Source organism: Callithrix jacchus, chromosome X, assembly GCF_049354715.1.
Source record: "Callithrix jacchus isolate 240 chromosome X, calJac240_pri, whole genome shotgun sequence".
In the NCBI taxonomy this organism is placed as follows: Eukaryota; Metazoa; Chordata; class Mammalia; order Primates; family Cebidae; genus Callithrix; species Callithrix jacchus.
In genome coordinates, this window is record NC_133524.1 from 24603842 (window position 1) to 24625769 (window position 21928).

Below are 21928 nucleotides of genomic sequence, written 5' to 3' on the forward strand. Positions count from 1 at the left end.
CTCTGAAACTGAGGAACCAAATACAGGCTGTGAGTGGTGGCTCATTCCTATAAACTCAGCACTTTTCAAGACTGAGGCAGGAGGATCACTTGAGCCCAGGAGTTCAAGGTTGTGGTGAGCTAGGATCACGCCACTGCACTCCAGCCTGACAGCCTGAGCCACAGAGCAAGACACAGCCTCTTTAAAAAAAAAAAAAAGGCCAGGCATGGTGGTTCACACCTGTAATCCCAGCACTTTGGGCAGTCGAAGTAGGCGGATCAAGAGGTCAGAAGTTCGATATCAGCCTGACCAACATGGTGAAACCCCATCTCTACTAAAAATATTAAAAAAAAAAAATTAGCCGGGCATGGTGGTGCACACCTGTAATCCCAGCTACTCAGGAGGCTAAGACAGGAGAATAGCTTAAACCTGGGAAGCGGAGGTTGCAGTGAGCCAAGATTGCACCATTGTACTCCAGCCTGGGTGACAGAATGAGACTCTGTCTCAAAAAAAAACAAAAACAAAAACAAGAAATCAGACTTGGAAAAGTAAGCATCATTTGCCATCTAAACTTATTATTCGAACTAAAGAAAAGAATAAATTTGTATAATAAAGGAAATTTATAAGTTCACTCAGGAAATAGCCACTGTTGACCACCATTGATGGTGATAGAATGAATAAAAATATGAGCCTATGCACCATGCCCGAACATGCCTTCTGACTTCATTCATATGATGTCTCCTCTCCTCTCCACCGAGCCAATCTCACCTCTTAAAAGCTAGTTTGAGTCCCATCTCCACAGAAAAGCCTTTCCTAAGCTCATCAGTCCATACCTCTCTCCCTCCTCTAAAGTCCCATCATATTTATTCTCTGTACCATTACTTCGTACCTAATCCTATAGTACCCTGGTGTATCTGGTGTCTCCCCAGGGAGAACATTAGCTGCTTAACAATAGATTGCTTACACTTCTGTGTTATCTTCCCTCAGTGGTAATAATGGATACTCATTCAATAGATATTTTTTTTTTGAGACAGAGTCTGTCTCTGTCGCCCAGGCTGGAGTGTAGTGATGTGATCTCAGCTCACTGCAACCTCCACCTCCCAGGTTCAAGCAATTCTCCTGCCTCAGCCTCCCGAATAGCTGGGACTACAGGCGCATGCCACCACATCCAGCTAATTTTTTCTATTTTTTGTAGAGACGAGGTTTCACCATGTTAGCCAGGATCGTCTTGATCTCCAGACCTCGTGATCCGCCTGCCTTGGCCTCCCAAAGTGCTGGAATTATAGGTGTGAGCTACCATGCCTGGCCTCAATAGATAATTATTAAGAATGATGGCCAGATGTGGTGGCTCACACTTGTAATCCCAGCACTTTGGGAGGCCAAGGTGGAAGGACTGCTTGAGCCCAGGAGTTCAAGACCAGCCTGGGCAACATGGCAAAACCCTGTCTCAACAACAACAAAAAAATTAGCCAGGTGTGGTGGTGCACATCTGTAGTCCCAGCTACTTGGGAGGCTGAGGTAGGAGGATTGCTTGAGTTCAGGAGGTCGAGGCTGCAGTGAGCTATGATCACACTACTACACTCCAGCCTAGGTGACTGACTGAGACCTTGTCTCCAAAGAAAAACAAAAACAAAACAAAAATCACAATGCCAGAAGTTGATGAATGCTGGATGAATTAACAAATGAGTTTTAGCTAGGTCATGACTTAAACAAGGCCCTCACGTCTCCTTCTCAGTCTCATCTTCAGCATTCCATATCTGCTTAGGGTTCCTCGAACACCCAATACCAAGTCATTTCTCTAAGCCTGGTCATGCTGTGCCCAGTGTGGAATGCCTGCCTCTAGCAGTCCCTCCAGCAGTGTTGTGGCTAACATTGCTCCTTGAAGATTCATTTCAGAAATCCTTCCCTGACTGCTCTCACCTCCTCAATTTATATTAAACTAATCTCCTTCCCCTGTACCTTCAATAATGGTCTGTGATCATCTCTTATTTGCACTAGTATTGAATAATGTATTACATGCATCTCAGTGGTTGTGACCACTGTCTTAACCAACCACAATTTCCAAGGTCTGGCAGAATGGTGACTTAAAAAACACACGCGGAACTGAACTAATAAACTGGAAAACTCAGTAATTCTGTCCCCTAATACTAGATACATGCCAGTGTTCCTTTTCCTCGGTTCTTTGGGAAATGTGATCATTTTAAATACTACTATAGGACTTGTGCTGTGTTTCCATTAATTACTGTCTGGCCTCTTACTTATTTTGCCTTTAGCCTAGTTTTTACTTTCCATTCTCTAGTCTGGGTCATTTGAGGCCATTTTTCACTTCCCTTTATTTTTGCCTACTAGCCCAGTGTTGCTCAATTCTAGATGTGTACACAGAACGGTTGACAGAGGAACACACAGATGGCTCTGGTGAGCTGGGCCAAAGTGGGTAAATCATAAAGAAAGGGGAAAGAAGACATGTTGTAAGACTGCACAGAGTCTGGGCAACAAAGTGAGACCCTGTCTCTACAAAAAATAGATAAAATTATCTGGGTGTGATGGTGCATGCCTGTAATCCTAGCTACACGGGAGGCTGAGCTGGGAGGATTGCTTGAGCCCAGGAGGTCGAGGCTGCAGTGAGCTATGATCACGCCACTGCACTCCAGCCTAGATGACAGAGCAAGATCCTATCTCAGAAAAATTTAAACAAGAGACCTCTCAGCCACACATGTACAGATAAAAGACTGTATCACGAGTTCTCTAGTTTCCTCATATAAAAATGAAGATAATAAAGGATCTATCAGGGTTGTTATGAGGATTAAATTAATATATATATATATTTCAAATTTTTGTGGGTACATAATAGGTACATATTTATGGGGTAAATGAGTTATTTTGGTTCAGGCATACAATGCATAATAATCACATCACGGTAAATGAGTATCAAGTATTTATCATTATTCTTTGTGTTACAAGCATCTCAATTGTATTCTTTTAGTTTATTCACAATAACTATGAGTGTAACTTGAGGCGGAGGTTGCGGTGAGTCGAGATCGCACCATTGCACTCCAGCCTGGGTAACGAGCGAAACTCCGTCTCAAAAAAAAAAAAAAAAGTTCAATAAATAGGCTGCCATGGTGGCTCACGCCTGTAATCCCAACACTTTGGGAGGCCAAGGTGGGTAGATAACAGAAGGTCAGAAGTTCGAGACCAGTATGATCAATATGGTGAAACCCCGTCTCTACTGAAAATACAAAAAATTAGGTGGGTGTGGTGGTGTACGCCTGTAGTCTCAGCTACTTGGGAGTCTGAGACAGGAGAATTGCTTGAACCTAGGAGGCAGAGGCTACAGTGAGCCAAGATCGCGCCACTGTACTCCAACCTGGGCAACAGAGCAAGAATCTGTCTCAAAAAAATAAAAATAAATAAATAAAATGCACAGTAAAGTACTGTTGACTACAGTCACCCTATTGTGCTACCAAATACTAGATCTTATTTATTCTAACTATATTTTTGTACTCATTAACCATTCTCACTCCACTTCCAATAAATTGGTATTTTTAAAGCACTTAGAATAGTACCTGATGCGTAAGTCTTAAATAAGTGTTTATGAAATTAATAAAATGAAGATGTTACTTATTAACATGACTTAATAATTTAAAGAACCAGTAGGGGGCTGAGAATGGTGGCTCACTTGAAGTCAGGAGTTCAAGACCAGCCTGGCCAGCATGGTGAAACCCTGTCTCTACTAAAAATACGAAAAATTAGCTGGGCATGGTGGCACATGCCTGTAGTCCCAGCTACTCAAAGGCTGAGGCAGAAGAATCACTTGAACCCAGGAGGCGGAGGCTGCAGTGAGCTGAGATTGCGCCACTGCACTCCAGCCTGGGCACCAAGAGCAAAACTCTATCTCAAAAAACAAAGAACCAGTAGGCAACTATTACTATATCTGTCTTCAAATGATAAATTTATCTGATAGTCTCAGAAAGATCAGGACATCGACACAGTATGATGATCCTAGCAAATAAACTGTACTGATGTTTATTTTGTTCCATCATGGAAACAAACCCTTGTAAAAACAAGATTTTGTTTCTGAGATGCCCAATGAGGGGAATGAAATATGATCAACATCTTTATTTATTTACCAGTTCCTGTTTGAGATCAGTCAGAACATAGACTGTGAATCCAGTTTGGGAGTATATGTGATAAATGGCCCACAAGTAAAAAACAATCAAGGAAAATAAAACCAAATGCAAAAAAATGTAAGAACACTATCTGTTGGCCGGGCGCGGTGGCTCACGCCTGTAATCCCAACACTTTGGGAGGCCGAGGTAGGTGGATCACGAGGTCAAGAGATCGAGACCATCCTGGCCAACACCAGTGAAACCCCGTCTCTACTAAAAATACAAAAATATTAGCCAGGCGTGATGGCACGCACCTGTGGTCCCAGCTACTTGAGAGGCTGAGGCGGAAGAATCGCTTGAACCCAGGAGGCGGAGGTTGCAGTGAGCTGAGTCTGCGCCACTGCACTCCAGCCTGGAGACAAGAGCAAGACTCCATCTCAAAAAAAAAAAAAAGAACACTATCAATTATGCAATAAGACATTTCCCAGGCATACCAGCTCAGCTCTTTCCTGCTTCAAAACTTCTATAGCATGTATTCACTGCAGTGCAAATGAGCTATTCCAATTCTGAAAATCTATTGGTGAATTAGTATGGTGTATTACACTATACCTGGAAATGAGTTGGTTTTTTTTTCCTTTTGCAAACTTCCTCTTCAATTGGTTTTTTTTTTTTTTAAGCAGTGTATCTATACTTGCCAGCCCAAGAATCCTAACGATCTTGAAGAGACTTACCTATTTGGGGACACTAGTTGCCTGAAATCTGATGAAAACAACAGCTCCTCTTCCCAGAAAAATCCACAAAGTTCTAAAATTTTGCATATAATTTTAAGGAATCCACAGATTTCTTGGAGCTCATTCACAGAACTCCGATTAAAGAGTTCAATGTTAATGAAGTAGCTGATTATGCCTAATTAAAAATCAACTTACCTAACCCCCATTGAACCAAACTTTGCATCTTGGGCTTAGTTTGGGAGTACGTTTCCTAAAAAGGTAAAAAGAAACTGAATGAAACTATTCACAGGATCTGCTGATTAGAAAGTTAACAGAATAAATATATTTGTCTTTACTGAATAAATTATCATATTATTAACGCTTTTTCAACAAAGGGATACATTGTCTATCTGGGTCTTTTTGTCTGTTTTTTTCTACTGTACTCTTCCTTTCATTGCAAATTACTCAGCAGAATGGCTTACTACTGACACAGGAAGCAGATTTCAAGCAGGATGGTTTCAACGACCCAGCCTTTTCACTCTTCTATTAAAATGGAAAAAACAGACTAAAAATCAATCCCCTTGATACTTAAGTGGCAAGCTTTTCTCCATGAGATTAAATCTGTCTTTCACATTAACTACTTCCTAATCTGCCATTAATTAGAGCCTACATCTGGAAACTCTCCATTTGAAGCAAGAATGACCAGCTTTATTGAGTCAAAGAAGCCTATATCCCAAAGCAAATGAGGTATCAACATTCTCTTAACAACAATAAAAAGGCTTTGTGGCCCGCGCGGTGGCTCATGCCTGTAATCCCAGCACTTTGGGAGGCTGAGGTGGAGGGATCACCTGAGGTCAGGAGTTAGAGACCAGCCTGACCAATGTGATGAAACCCCATCTCTACTAAAACTACAGAAATTAGTCGGGCGTGGTGGTGCATGTCTATAGTCCCAGCTACTCAGGAGGCTGAAGCAGGAGAATCACTTGAACCCAGAAGGCAGAGGGTGCAATGAGCAGAGATTGTGCCACTGCACGTCAGCCTGCTGGTGACACAGCGAGATTCCATCTCAAAAAAAAAAAAAAAAGACTTTGTACATGAACATCAGATGATCCTAAAGGAAACGAGGAACCCGTCAGAAGGTACTCACACTTTCAAGAAGTCTACAGTGAAGACAAGAAGAGATACATGGGTATCAGAAGGCATCAGAACTAGTTGCCATTTGGAAAAGGATTTGTTTTGTGTCATTCAGTTCAAGTCAGAACAAGCTATCCTCACCCTTTAAATGGCCTTAAATAATAAATGTCGAATGAGGTGGAAGACCTAAAGAACCGAGTATCTCTTCATTAAAATCCATTACTTCATGCCTGTAATCCCAACACTTTGGGAGGCTAAGGCAGGAGGATTGCATGAGGTCAGGAATTTGAGACCAGCCTGGGCAACACAGCAGAGACCCCATCTCTACAAAAAATAAAAATATTAGCTGGCCATGGTGGTATCTGTCTGTAGTCTGAGCTACTTGGGAGGCTGAGGTTGGCAGATCTCTTGAGCCCAGGAGTTCGAGATCAGCCTGGGCAACATGGTGAAACCTTGTCTCTACCTCCTCCCCTCAAAAAAAGAAAAGAAAACTTCAGATCAATGTCTAGAGTGAATGCTCACTTCTTCTGCCAGCTTAATATTTTTACTATTAAAAAAATTAAATTGGTTCTTCTAGAAAAGGACTAGAAATTGCTGATATGAAAAAGGAGCCAGGAATTAGAAATATTTCTATTCATTAATACTTTGTTCTACCCAGGAAAATTAAACCATTATAATTACAAAAACTATTATATTTATGACGAAGTTTTTTTTTAGACGAAGTCTCGCTCTGTCGCCCAGGCTGGAGTGCAGTAGTGCAATCCTGGCTCACTGCAACCTCCGCCTCCCTAGTTCAAGCGATTCTCCTGCCTCAGCCTCCCAAGTAGCTGGGATTACAGGCATATGCTACCATTCCTGGCTAACTTTTTATATTTTTAGTAGAGACGGGGTTTCACCGTGTTAACCAGGATGGTCTCGATCTCCTGATCTCATGATCTGCCCGCCTCAGCCTCCCTAAGTGCCGGGATTACAGGAGTGAGCCACCGCGTCCGGCCAGTTTTTATATTTAGTAGTAGTGGAAATAAACATGTAGATAACTAATCTATCACCCAGAGAGATATTCTGTGCACTGAGTATCATGCATGGAAGAAAAAGTAAAAAACAAAAAGCAATCTTAGGCTGAAAGGTAGAGACTAAGTACTTTTATTACAAAACAAAACAGACACACTAGGAACAACAGTAGTCATGCCTACCTGATACAAAAATATTTGCACAAATGTGCTGACTTTATCTTAACTACCAGAAGTTTACATAGTACATAGAAGGTACATAGTAGGTATATACATTTATGGGGCACATGAGATGTGTTGACACAGGCATGCAAAGTGAAATAATCACAACATAGAGAATGGGGTATCCATCCCCTCAAGCGTTTATCCTTAGTGTTACAAACAATCCAATTACACTCTTTAAGTTATTTTAAAATGTACAATTGTACTACAGGTTGACTGTAGTCACCCTGCTGTGCTATCAAACAGGTCTTATCATTCTTGCTATTTTTTTCCCCACCTTCCGTCCAGTCCCTACTACCCTTCCCAGCCTCTGTCAACCATCTCAGGGCCCTTTATCATGCATGCCTTTTTCCAAAAACATGCAGCCAATATAGACTTTTCTCTATTGACTCTAAAAAGAAGTGCGTTCACTCCATTTTCAGAATAGTTGTACCTGACACCAGTTTGTGTATGGCTCACAGTAGTGTCGAAGCTGTGAGATGCTTTCTTCAAGTGGGCTCCTTGACTCCTCCACATACTTCGATTGACCTTTGGGAACTGAGTAGAGTGAAAGCTGTGCATATTAAAATAAAACAAAGATTTAAATGATGTACTGTTTATAGGATAAATTTATCAATTTTGTAAGTATTTAATATTTCTAATAATTCATGAATTATAGTGACTCTGTGGTCAGGCATGGTGGCTCATGTGTGTAATCCCAGGACTTTGAGAGGCCAAGACAGATGGATCACTTGAGGTCAGGAGTTTAAGACCAACCTCGGCAATATGGCAAAACCCCCTCTCTACTAAAAATATAAAAATTAGCCAGGTGTGGTGGCACATGCCTGTAATCCCAGCTACTTGGGTGGCTGAGGCAGGAGAATCATTTAAACCTGGAAGGTAGAGGTAGCGGTGAGCCAACATGGTGCCACTGCACTCCAGCCTGGGCAAAAGAGCGAGACTCCAACTCTAAAATAATAATAATAATTAATAAATTCCAGTGAATCTAAGGGTTACGTGAAACCTGAACTTGACCTCAAACTATATCTGCACCTTATTTACTTAATCAACGAGGCCAAGGCCGATAAGGCAAGGCTACGTGGTGTCTGTCCTACCCTCTCCCCACCTACTGAATGCAAACAAAGCAGCTCCTCTTTACCCATGTTATAAACTAGTATTTGGTATTCCACCTTAGATTGAGTTTGGAAAAAGGATTCTATTACTCTAAAGGGTAGGTGAAGGGGTTACAAAAGCTTGAGAGTAACATAAGGGCATGTCACTCAGTTCAGATGATTGGTCTGTGGTTAATCAAAGCAGGACACCAGGTTTGTTCCCCACCCAGAGAACTTCTCACAGCCACTGCTGGCTGCCTTCTTCACCCTCAAAAATGCCACTGTGCCAAGGCCTGAGAAGAGAATAAAGGGCAAAAGATAAGCTAATTAGCTTTATGTAAACACCAATCAAGTAACCCTATCCAGGACTGAAAGCAGATCCGTACCTCACTTTACTCAAAGGCAACAGAAACTGAATATCCAAAATAATCAGTGGGAAGTACAGACCAAAAAGGAATGTAAACAGTAGAGAGAAGATTTCTTTTTTTTTAATTTAGTATTTATTAAGTATATACTTACGAGTGTCTCCTCCAGCCAAGAAACAGAAAGGATCCAGATCTCTAATTTCTTAGAGAAGAAAAAATGTGAATATCCTCTTGGCTTGATAAAAATCAAGATAAGCCAAGAATCAGGCAGACCACTTAGAAAAGTGAGCTGTGCGCATAAACCTATTGGGACAAAGTGGATTCCCGAGTAAACACTTATAAAGTATTCCTTAATTGTGCCCTTAGCTAAGTACCATTAAAGTTTATCTGCTGAAAAAGCCATAGTTTAGTCATTTCCCACAAATTAAACAAACTATAAGGAAATACATTTTCTCCATTTAAATGTCTTTTGGCCAGGCAAGGTGGCTCACACCTGTAATCCCAGCACTTTGGGAGGCTGAGGCGAGTGGATCACCTGAGGTCAGAATTTCAAAACCAGCCTGGCCAACATGGTGAAACTTTGTCTCTACTAAAAATACAAAATTTGCCAGGCATGGTGGCACATGCCTGTAACCCCAGCTACTTGGGAGGCTGAGGCAGGAGAATCACTTGAACCCGGGAGGCAGAGATTGCAATGAGCCAAGATCGCACCATTGCACTCTAGCCTGGGCAATGAGTGAAACTCCATCTCAAAAAAACCATAAATAAATGTCTTTTAAACAGTCACATCTTCCTGATGTACAATTTGTAAAAAATTATCCAAGAGTAACTAAATCAGACACTCAAAATATATCACAACATAAACAGCATGTTACCTCATCAACCTTCACAGAATTTTTGGGAGGTGAGTCCTTTTTTGGTACAGCATAGACTTTGAAGGTGAGCAAGCTCAGGCTGGCCGGCCCCACGGACCTCTGAATTACCTGAAATGTAGAAGCAATCTTAAACCTTCTCTGTGTTACAGACCAAATGTGCAAAACGTGAGCATATTCATAACCTCAGCCACTTCCCACCATGAAAGGCTTACTGTGCTTTATTTTATTTTTACGTTTTTGAGATGGAGTCTTGCTCTGTCACCCAGCCTGGAGTGCAGTGGCATGATCTCAGCTCACTGCAACATCTGCCTCCCAAGTTCAAGCGATTCTCCTACCTTAGCTTCTCAAGTAGCTGGGATTACAGGCGTCTGCCAACATGTCCAGCTAATTTTTTTTATTTTTAGTAGAGATGGGGTTTTGCCATGTTGGCCAGGGTAGTCTTGAACTCCCAACCTCAGGCTTAGCCTCCCAAAGTGCTGGGATTACAGGCATGACCCACTGTGCCCAGCCTACAAAATATATTTTTTAAAAATTAGCCAGGCATGGTGGTGTATGCCTGTAGTGCCAGCTACTCAGGAGACCGAGGTGGGAGAACCTCTTGAGTTCAAGGCTGCAATGAGCCATGATCATGCCACTACACTCCAGCCTGGGTGATGGAGTGAGATTCTGTTTTACATACACAAAATGATCGCTCCATTAAAAAAAAAAAAGATAAGCTGAGAAGAGGGGAGAGCTACGGGTTTTTAAATTTAAACTGTGACTATTAAAAAATCAGACTCCTCCTGTGAAGGTTGTGAGAGTTTTCTAGGAGGAATATTGATCAACTTAAGTTGTATCCTGGTGCTGCTGGCTCTGCCTAATAATTGTGATAGGCACAAACTACATGGACGAATGTCAGCACTAGCTGGCTAATCTTTACCTCAGAAGCAAAAGAAATCTGTAGCAATAGGCCAGGAGCAATGTCATGCCTGTAACCTCAGTACTTTGGGAGGCTGAGGTAGGCGGATCATGAGGTCAGGAGACAGAGACCATCCTGGCCAACATGGTGAAACCCAGTCTCTACTAAAATACAAAAAATTAGCCAGGCGTGATGGCACGTGCCTATAGTCCCAGCTACTTGGGAGGCTGAGGCAGGAGAATTGCTTGAACCTGGGATCCGGAGGTTGCAGTGAGCCAAGATTGTGCCACTGCATTCCAGCCTGTCGACAGAGTGAGACTCTGTCTCAAAAAAATAAAAAATAAAAAGAAATCTATAGCAATATTGCCTTGAAATTATGACCTCAAGATGCACACTTAATACTTCAAGATGTATCGATTATTTTTAAACCAGTTAAAGTAATAACCACTTTTTTCTAATGGCTTTCAGCTCTTTGCTTCTGAAATACGGAAATTTCCAGGCATACGTTTCAACAGACATTTTTGTTATATTTTAGCTGGCATTATGTTTTGTCTTACAAAATAGCCTAGTCTTTCACATTACAGGCACTGCAAATCTCAGTAATGTAATTTCCAAGATGCTAAATCATGCCTAAATAGAGAGAAATCAATAGCTCATTTATTTTCCACCTCTCCTCCATCCATTTCCTTTGTCTCATTCGAGCAGGAAATAAACAATTATTGAGCATGTCTTGTGTGTTAGACACAGCTGGAATATGGAGTAAGATATATCCTCACCCTGAAAGGGCTTCCAATCTGACAGGAAGAACTTGATAGATGTAAGTAAATAGACAATCTTTTTTTTAGAGACGGGGTTTCACCATGTTGGTCAGGAGGCTGGTCTCGAACTCCTGACCTCGTGATCCGCCCACCTCAGCCAACCAAAGTGCTGGGATTACAGGCATGAGCCACCATGCCTGGCCGACAATTTTTTTTTTTAAAAAACAGGGTCTCACACTGCGGCTTAGGCTGGAGTGCAGTAGCAGGATCTCTGCTCACTGTAACCTCCTAGTCCCAGGTTCAAGCACTCCTCCTGTCTCAGTCTCCCAAGTAGCTGGGACCACAGGCATGCACCACCATGCCCAGCTAATTTTTGTAAAGACAGGTTTTGCCATGTTGTCCAAGCTGGTCTCGAACTCCTGGACTTAAACAATCCAGCCACCTCAACCTCCCAAAGTGCTGGGATTATAGGCATGAGCCATTGCACTTGGCCTAGGACAAATTAAAAAATAAAATAAGGGAGGCTGAAGGCACAAGAATCGCTTGAACCTAGGAGGTGGGAAATTGCAGTAAGCCAAGATGGTGCCATTGCACTCCAGCCTGGGTGACAGAGTGAGACCCTGTCTCAAGAAATAAATAAATAAAATAAAAGTGATATGGGAGGTGGGGCAGGTAAATGCTGGGCAGAGAAGGGCATGGTCCCTGGCTAGGGCTCCACCCTTGGGCCTGGCCACCAACCTAGGTGAAGGCAGGCATTTTTGTTTTTGTGCCCCCCAAATGTTGCATTTCCCAAGACCACCCTGGCTCACCATGCCCCATCCTGTGCCTATGATAGACACAAGTGGCTGGACACTGACAGAAGAGCGTATGAGCAGCTGGAGGTCAAGAGAAGCAGAGGCATGGAAGAACACACCTGCAGAAGAACACACTAACAGACTCCAGCAGGCCACTAACAGCAGAATGGCAGGACAACGCAGAGTTCGGCTGAGGGTGGTAGGAGGAGAGCCCGGCCACTAAGCAGCCCCGACTCCAGGGGAAAACCACCTTCCCACTCTGTATCCCTTCTGGCTCCACATCCATCTGCTGAGAGCTACTTCTACCATTCAATAAAACCTTGCACTAATTCCCCAAGCCCACATGTGATCCAATTTTGCTGGTATACTCAGGCAAGGACCCCAGGATACAGACAGCCCTCTGTCCTTGCGATAAGGTAGAGTGTCTAATTCAATTGATTAACACAAGCTGCCTACTGACGGCAAAACTAAAAGAGCACACAGTAACAGACACCCACTGGGGTTTCAGGAGCTGTAAACATCCACCCCTAGACGCTGCCATGGAGTTGGAGCCCATACTGCCCACGACCTGCCTGTCTGCCTGCTTTCCCTAGAGGTTTTGAGCAGTGGGGCACCCGAGAAGTGAGCCACACTCCCACCGCATGCCCCGAAAGAGTGACAAGGGAAATTTTCCTGTTTCAAAAGCATGAATTTTCCCTGCTCTTAGGCAGTTCTACAGAAAGGCAAAACAAGTATAGAACATTACAGACAGATGAATCAGCACGTGTGAAGCCATGAAGCTGGGAAACACCATGGAGAAATACAGAGTTCGAGTTTTGTGGGAGGGGGCAGAGTGACAGAGAGATGAGTTAGAGAAGTTGATTGTAGCCAGATCATAATGGGCCTCGCGTGGCTCACATAAAGTCCTAGGTAATAAATACCAAAAGATCTCAAATAAGGGGATAGAATATAAAATCAAGTTTGCCGTTTAGAAAGATCATGATTTCTCAGTGTGGTGGTTTGAGTCATTAAAGGGCCAGATGACCAGTTATGGTGCTGCTAAAACAATGCAGGAAAGCAATGAGGGCCCAAGGAAAGATTGCACAGGAGAGGAGAAAGAGGAGAAAGTGGAATTGGGACAGTTTAATAGGCAGAATTAGCAGGACTTAGTGATCAATGGGAAAGGAGGGGTGACAATCACCTTGGCTTCTTTTTTTAATTTTTATTTATTTTTAAATTAATTTTTAAACTAACAAGATTCACATATTTATTGTGTACAACATGCTGTTTTGAAATATGTATACATTGTGGAAGGGCTACATTGAGCTAATTAACATATGCATTACCTCACAAATTTATTTCTGAGGAATCTAAAAAAGTTCAACTAATAGAAGTAGGGAACACCATGGTAGCTACCAGGGACAGGGGCTGGGGGGAAGTCAGGGAGATCTTGGTCAAAGGTACAAAGTTTCAGTTAGAAAGGAGGAGTGGGTTCAAGAGATCTGCTGTATTACATGGTGACTACAGTTAATAGCAATGTATTGTAGTCTTGAAAATCAGGAAGAGTTGATTTTAAGTGACCTTGGAGTTTCTGATGGGTTTTTCTAGTTGGGTGGTGACACAGCATTCCTGAGAGAGGAAGTAGAGGAGGGGCAAGTCTGAGGGAGAGATGATGAGTTGGTTTTGGATATTTTCCAGAGACAAACAGACAGCTAGAGGTCTAGTCATCTGTCTATACATCTTTTATTTTACTTGAAAAGCTAAGTAGACAAACTTAGAAACTCTTGTCTTTTGGAAATTAAGACAAAGTTGACTTGAAATTTTAAGTCCATGAGAACATTTTTTTTGGGTCTGGACTTCCTCAGCACTTCAAGGGCACATTTTATTTCTCATAAAGCACAGTAAGGCTGGCCACGGTGGCTCACGCCTGTAATCCCAACACTTTGGGAGGCTGAGGCGGGCGGATTATCCGAGGTCAGGAGTTCGAGACCAGCCTGACCAATATATTGAAACTCAGTCTCTACTAAAAATACAAAAATTAGCCAGTAGTGTTGGCAGATGCCTGCAATCCCAGCTACTCAGGAGGCTGAGGCAGAACTGCTTGAACCTGAACCTGGCGGCGGAGGCTGCAGTGACCTGACATCGTGCCACTGCACTCCAGCCTGGCCAAACACACATCTATATATTAGTAGAGATAGTGTCTCACCAGGTTGCTCAAGCTGGTCTCAAACTTCTGGGCTCAAGCAATCCTCACACCTTGGCCTCCCAAAGTGCTGGGATTACAGGCATGAGCCACTGCACCTAGCCTCCCAGCTCTTTTTAAAGATGCCAAGCTGTCTAAGGCTGAGCCACCCAAGAGTTCTCTACAGTACCCAAGTGGTTCCCTCCTGGAGCCCTCATCAGGGGCTTGTAAGGCTGCTAGCATCTGGAGGCGCCAATTCATTGCTATCTGCTTTCTAGGTCTGCCCAGGACCAACAGACCACAGTGCTTCAACTAGGAACTCTCCATGGAGGCAGGAGTCAAGCCAGCCCCACTCCAGGACTTTGTTTCCAACTCCCCTCCTTCAGGTACCCAAGCTGGTACCCCGCCCCCTCTCTACTCCCTCAATTAGCCTCTATGGTTTCACAGTGTCCTCTTCATCCTCGTTTTCATATACTGGTATCCATGGGGGATTGGATCCAGGACTTCTCCCTGCAATACCAAAAATCCATGGATGCTCAGGTCCCTTATCTAAAATGGCCTAGTATTTGTATATAATCTCTTCACAGCTTCCTGTATACTTTAAATAATCTCTAGATTACTTATAATACCTAATACAATGCCTATACATCATTTCATTTGCGTGGGTTCAGTGTAGTACTTGGAGCACAGCAAATTTAAGTTTTGCTTTTTGGAACTTTGTAGAATTCTTTTTTCCATATATATGTACATATATATATATATATATATTTTTTTTTTGAGCCAGTCTTGCTCTTGTTGCACAGGCTGGACTGCAGGTGCAGTGGCGTGATCTTGGCTCACTGCAAACTCCACCTCCCAGGTTCAAGTGATTCTCCTGCTTCAGCCTCCTGAGTAGCTGGGATTACAGGTACCCACCACCACGTCTGGCTAATTTCTCTATTTTTAGTAGAGACAGGGTTTTACCATGGTGCCCAGGCTGGTCTCAAACTCCTGGGCTCAAGTGATCCACCTGCCTCAACCTCCCAAAGTGCTTGGATTACAGGCATGAGCCAACACAGCCAGCCTATCTTTGATTTTTAAATCACAACTCATTTGTTTTTTTTATTGGATTCTTAATTATTAATTTCTACTTTACCTTTCCCTCTTATCTTACTCGTTTTTCTAGTTTTAATATTATTCTAGGCCTGCCTCCCTTTACTGCCTAAATCGTTTTCTTCTTCTTTCTCTTCTCCTATTAGTTTTCCTCCCTAAGCCCACCCTGATCCCCATCCCACAACAAGAACTGCGGCCACAAGGGTGGTGGCACCAAAGAAAACTGGCTCCTGCAGTGGCCTTTTCAGCTTCCAGCAAGCTCTCAACAGACAAGCAAACAAAACAAAGAAAAAGCAAACCTCATCCCAGAAGACCTGGGAGACCCACAAATGAACACTCCCCAGGTCCATAATTCTGACTCTGCAGAGAACACATGATTTACTCAGGGATTTCTCAAACTCAGCACTATTGACATTTGTGCTGGGTCCTTCTTTGTCATAGGGCTGTCCTGGGCACAGCAGGAAGTTTGGCAGCATCCCTATCCTCTACCCATTAGATGCCAGTAGCACCTCCTCCCAGTCATGACAGTCAAAAACGTCGCTGGATGCTGCCAAATGCCTCCTGGGGAGCAACTCTCCCACTGAGAACCTCTGATTTACTTAAGTAAATACCACCTTCTGACATCTCTCACCATCCAAACTTTAAGAAAATCTGTATGTTTTAAAACCCATGGCCTCAAACACAGTAAAAGAAACCAGAACTACTGGGAGGGAGAGGTGGGGTTTGAAAGGAAGTGGACTTATGGAGAAGGGGCACAAGTGAACTTTCTGGGGTGAAATAATCTATATCTTGATGGGGATGTGAGTTACACAAGGTGTATACATTTGTCAAAGCTCAAATTGTACATCTGAGATTGTACAACTTAAGAATCTATTTCACTATATGTAAATTATACTTTTTAAAAAACCCATGGGCTCTAGCATACCTAATCCATGCCAGGCTCATTCCTAGGAAGGAAACAGCCACACACCTGACCATGGTAAGGAACTGGTATAGACCTGTGTGATCGAAACCCATGGGAGAAGCCTTGGTAAAAGGTCCTCAGGCAGACAGACAAGGCTGAAGCTGATGCATTCAACATCTTGGCTGATTCATCTTCCTTTTTGACATCAAAAGGGGCGCCTCCTGGTGCGAGACGACCCCACCTTGCCTCAGCCCACTCACCACCTTTCCCTCTAACAGTAAAAAGGAAGCTGGCCAGACCAGATATTACCACAAATGGCAGTCTTGGATACTGTGTGCCTGCCAGGTGGTTACCATACTTTGTTAGGGCTCATATTGAGTATTCAGGTCAACCTATTCAAAATCAGGATTTAAGAAGGGAAAGGCTAAGATGGGCAGAGATCACCCCAGGAAAGTGCAACGGCACAGAGAGGACATGAAGAAGAAACTTCTTCAATCTTTTGTCTCCCCCAGGAAGAATAATCCGGTTCCTTGAAGAAACACAACCAACATTCAGGGTCTGCATCAAAAGAAAAAAAATTCTCTAGCTTTATCAACCTTCCTCCTGTTTGCACTCTGGATAGGTTGTTTTGTGAGACAAGAACACAAAGGTATTCTGTCTCCATGAGGAGTCCCAATCCATTATGGTATAATTGGACTGGATATGCCTCCCAATAAGTGAGATCTCCCCCAGACGTTTTCTGATGCAGGGTTGGAATCTCTAGACTGCATGTACCAAGAGCACTTCCTGTCCCAAGTGACAGTCCTTGAGAAGCCTTGTTTGCTCAGGGCAGATGACCTGGCCCAGAAAATGAGTACATGTGCACCTGCCAAGAACTGATAAGATACGCTCTACTTTGAATTAGATGAGTTGGGTTTGCTCAATCAAAGTCAAGCCAACTCTGTTAAGAGCTGCCTCTCCAATTAGTGCTAAGTTATAGGTTAGATCAAAGGTGGCATTTCTTGGCCAGGCACAGTGGCTCACACCTGTAATCCCAGCATGTTGGGAAGCCAAGGCAGACGTATCGAAAGGTCAGGAAATTGAGAACATCTTGGCCAACATGGTGAAACTCTGTCTCTATTAAAAATACAAAAATTAGCCGGGCATGGTGGTGCACACCTGTAATCCCAGTTACTCTGGAGGCTGAGGCAGGAGAACTGCTTGAACTCAGGAGGCGGAGGTTGCAGTGAGCCGACTACCACTGTACTCAAGCCTGGGTGACAAGAGTGAAACTCTGTCTCAAAAAAAAAAAAAAGAAAGAAAGAAAAGAAAAGGTGGTGGCATTTCTCTAGATCCAGCCCGTCTCAAGTGTACCCTTCAGTTACTAAGTGCCTTTCTTGGAATTGAGCTAGTTGAGGGTCTCAAAGTAAAGACTCTAATGTGTTAGTTTGTCTGAGGTTTTGAATACAGCTGTATGACCCGTAGTCACAGAGAAAACTAAAATTCAGCTTAGACAAAGGTAAACTGGTGGCCCTTAGCTTTGCAAACCTCGGAGTGTCATTGAGTTATCTCGCTCTTGTGGCTGAACGTTCTTTCTTTCTGGTCTGATCCTACTCCCCAGCAAGGTATCAAGGTACACTCTATCTTGGACCTTGGACTCTCTGTGTCTCAACTTTTGTTTCACACGGTCTGCAAGGGACTTGTCAATGGAAACAGATCAACCAGAACTGGCGTTGGGTTAGATGAGGCCCTAACAAGAAATGTAAAGGGGCAGGCTGTCATTATCTTTAAGAAATGTATTTGCTTCTTACTCCCTCTCCACTGAAGCTTGCCAAGGACTGATGTTGGCAAAACAAATTTGTTAAGGCAAGCAAGGTTATGTATAACAATTAGAAGAGGTCAACCAGGATTTTATTTCAAACAAATATTCACTGCACACCTGTGTCATGTCAGACATGGTGCTAAACAGATACAACACATAAGCAGACATGGTCCCTGCTCTCACAGAGCTTCTGGGAAGCTCAGGCCACAATTTAAAAAATTAATTAACATTCAAAAAAAGATTCAGGCAGCCAGGTGCAGTGGCTCACGCCTATAATCCTAGCACTTTGGGAGGCCGAGATGGGTGGTCACGAGTTCAAGACCAGTCTGGCCAACCCAGTGAAACCCCATCTCTACTAAAAATACAAAAATTAGCCGGGCATGGTGGCATGTGCCTGTAGTCCCAGCTACTTGGGAGGTTGAGGCAGGAGAATCGCTTGAACCCAGGAGGTGAAGGTTGCAGTGAGCCAAGATCACACTACTGCACTCCAGCCTGGGCAACAGAGTTAGTGAGACTTCATCTCAAAAAAAAAAAAGATTCAGGCATAAGATTGAGTTTACTAGGAGGCTAGGGTGGGAAGATCACTTGAGGCCAGGAGTTTGAGACCAGCCTGAGCAACCTAACAAGACTCTATCTCTCCAAAAAAAAAAAAAAAAAAAAAGCCGGGTATGGTGGGGCATGCCTGTGGTCTTGGCTACTTGGGAGGCTGAGGTGGGAGGATTACCTGAGCCCAAGAGGTCAAGGATACAGTGAGCTATAACCACGACAGAGCAAGCGATTCTCATGCCTCAGCCTCCTGAATGGCTGGGATAATAGGTGCGTGTCACCACACCTGTCTAATTTTTGTACTTTTAGAAGAGATGGGGTTTTGCCATGTTGGTCAGGCTAGTCTCGAACTCCTGACCTCAGGTGATTCATCCACCTTGGCCTCCCAAAGTGCTGGGATTATAGGCATGAGTCACTGCGCCCAGCCTCAATCAATCTTTTCTGTAATAATTTCCATTCTGAAAGCATTTTTCACTTGAAACAAAACTATTTTAATCTGATTTTTCTTATTTAGAAAGTAAAAATCTGAAATGGGTTTTTTACAAAAGAAAAGAAACTATGAACACTGACAATACTTTTGAGATTATTCTTATTCTAAGTAACTAACATTTCAGCATGTTGGCCAGACTGGTCTTGAACTCCTGACCTCATGACCCACCCACCTCAACCCCCCAAAGTGCTGGGATTACATGTGTGAGCCACCACGCCCGGTCATGTCTAGCTAATTTTTGTAGAAAATAGATTTCTTTTTCTTTTTTTGTTATTTATTTTTTTATTTTTTTGAGACAGAGTCTCACTCTGTGGCCAGGCTGGAATCCAGTGGTGCGATCTTGGCTCAGTGCAACCTCTGCCTCCCGGGTTTAGGAGATTCTCCTACCTCAGCCTCCTGGAATTACAGGCACGTACAATCACATCTGGTTAATTTTGTATTTTTAGTACAGATGGGGTTTCACCATGTTGGTCAGGCTGGTCTCAAACTCCTAACCTCAGGTGATCCACCCACCTTGGCCTCCCAAAGTGCTGAGATTACAGGCATGAGCCACTGCACCCGGCTTCAATCAACCTTTTCTGTAATAATTTCCATTCTGAAAACATTTTTCACTTGAAACAAAACTACTTCAATCTGATTCGTTTTAATCATAAGCAGTAAAAATCTAAAATGGGTTTTTACAAAAAAAAAAAACTATGAACACTGACAATACTTTTGAGATTATTCTTATTCCAAGTGACTAACATAAAACAAATAAACTGTGAAATAATTTAGAGTAAAACAAAATGATGAAAACGACAAAAAATTCTGTCCAAATCAAGCTATGTTGGTGTCCTTAGTAAGGTGTTGAAAACTGAATTAAAAATCAAGACAAATGGGCCAAGTGCGGTGGATCATACCTGTAATCCCAGCACTTTGCGAGGCCGAGGTGGGTAGATCACAAGGTCAGGAGTTCAAGACCAGCCTTGCCAAGATGGTCCTGAAACCCCGTCTCTACTAAAAATACAAAAATTACCTGGGCGTGGTGGCAGGCACCTATAATCCCAGCTACTCAGGAGGCTGAGGCAGATAATTACTTGAACCCAGGAGGCAGAGGTTGCAGTGAACTGAGATCATGCCACTGCACTCCAGCCTGGGTGACAAAGACCCTGTCTTAAAAAAAAAAAAAAAAAACACCAAGAGAAACAAAATGAGTCCACATTCTTGAAACATCAGAAGAACGCAGAATATTCTCCTCCATAAGGAGCATTCAGGATAGTATCTACATTTTATACAGCCATCTTTTTCTTTTTTTTTTGAGACGGAGTTTCACTCTTCCCACCCAGGCTGAAGTGGAGCGGCGCAATCTCGGCTCACTACAACCTCTGCCTCCGGTGTTCAAGTGATTCTCCAGCCTCAGCCTCTGAGTATCTGGAATTATAGGTGCCCGCCACCATGCCCTGCTAATGTTTTTTGTATTTTCAATAGAGATGGGGTTTCTCCATGTTGGCCAGGCTGGTCTCAAACTCCTGACCTCAGGTGATCCACCCACCTTGGCCTCCCAAAGTGCTGGGATTACAAGCATGAGTCACCACACCCAGCCAGCAATCCTTTCTAATCTGGAGGGCCACACACCAAACAGAACAGAGGCTTTCTCTGGTAAGGGGTTGGAGGGAGGCAGACAATAGCAACCTGATCATCAACTGCACTATTTTGACTTTTTACAAAGAAAAGGTATTTCGGTGTTACAACATTTTTAAAAAATAGATGTTTTTGGCCGGGCGTGGTGGCTCACAAGGTCAAGAGATCGAGACCATCCTGGTCAACATGGTGAAACCCCGTCTCTACTGAAAATACAAAAAATTAGCTGGGCATGGTGGTGTGTGCCTGTAATCCCAGCTACTCAGGAGGCTGAGGCAGGAGAATTGCCTGAACCCAGGAGGCGGAGGTTGCAGTGAGCCGAGATCGTGCCATTGCACTCTAGCCTGGGTAACAAGAGCAAAACTCCGTCTCAAAAAAAAAAAAAAATAATAATAGATGCTTTCTTTTCAAAGCAGTTACCTTGATAAATCATATATGGAGCCAGAATTTACTACAACTATTTATATAAATTTCATAAGTGAAATTTACTTTTTAAAAAAATTATTATTTTTTTGAGACAGAGTCTCACTCTGTCATCCAGGCTGGAGTGCAGTGGTGTGATCTTGGTTCACTGTAACCTCCACTCCCAGGTTCAAGTGATTCTCCTGCCTCAGTCTCCCGAGTAGCTGGGATTACAGGCTTGTGCCACCATGCTCAGCTAATTTTTGTATTTTTAGTAGAGATGAGGTTTTGCCATGTTGGCCAGGCTGGTCTTGAACTCTTGACCTCAGGTGATCCACCCATCTCAGCCTCCCAAAGTGCTGGGATTACAGGTGTGAGCTACTGCACCCAGCTGAAATTTACATGTAATATGTAATCATATGCCTTCCATTTCTAAATGCCTTCAGATCACATTTTAAGCCTATAAGAAAATCAGTCTTGGCCAGGTGCAGTGCCTCACCACTGTAATCCCAACACTTTGGGAGGCCAAGGCAGGCAGATCACCTGAGGTCAGGAATTCGAGACTAGCCTGGCTAACATGGTGAAACCCTGTTTCTACTAAAAACAGGAAAAAAATTACCCAGGCATGATGGCATGTGCCTGTAATCCCAGCTACTTGGGAAGTTGAGGCAGGAGAATCGATTGAACATGGGAGGTAGAGGTTGTAGTGAGCCAAGATCACGCCATTGCACTCCAGCTTGGGCAACAAGAGCGAAACTCCATCTTAAAAAAAAAAAGAAAATCAGTCTCAATATATTTGAAGTAAGAGTGGTAAAGAATAGAAAATGGGCCAGGTGCCTGTAATTGGGAGGCCGAGGCAGGTAGATCACTTGAGGTCAGGAGTTTGAGACCAGACTGGCCAAAATAGTAAAACCCTATTTCTACTAAAAATACAAAAATTAGCCAGGTGTGGTGACAGGCGCCTGTA

General features: G+C 43.2%; 1 protein-coding gene across 2 annotated transcripts in view; it reads right to left on the reverse strand.

The window, feature by feature from the left end:
* APOO (apolipoprotein O) overlaps positions 1-21928 on the reverse strand; it is a 69161-nt gene that overhangs the window by 34256 nt on the left and 12977 nt on the right. For both annotated transcript variants that reach the window (XM_002762727.6, XM_054250776.2), the window contains exons 2-4: positions 9496-9603; positions 7598-7717; positions 5015-5069 (exon numbers count right to left, since the gene is read on the reverse strand). In XM_002762727.6, coding sequence (XP_002762773.1) covers positions 5015-5069; positions 7598-7717; positions 9496-9603 — 283 coding nt within the window. The remainder of the gene's footprint in view (positions 1-5014; positions 5070-7597; positions 7718-9495; positions 9604-21928) is intronic.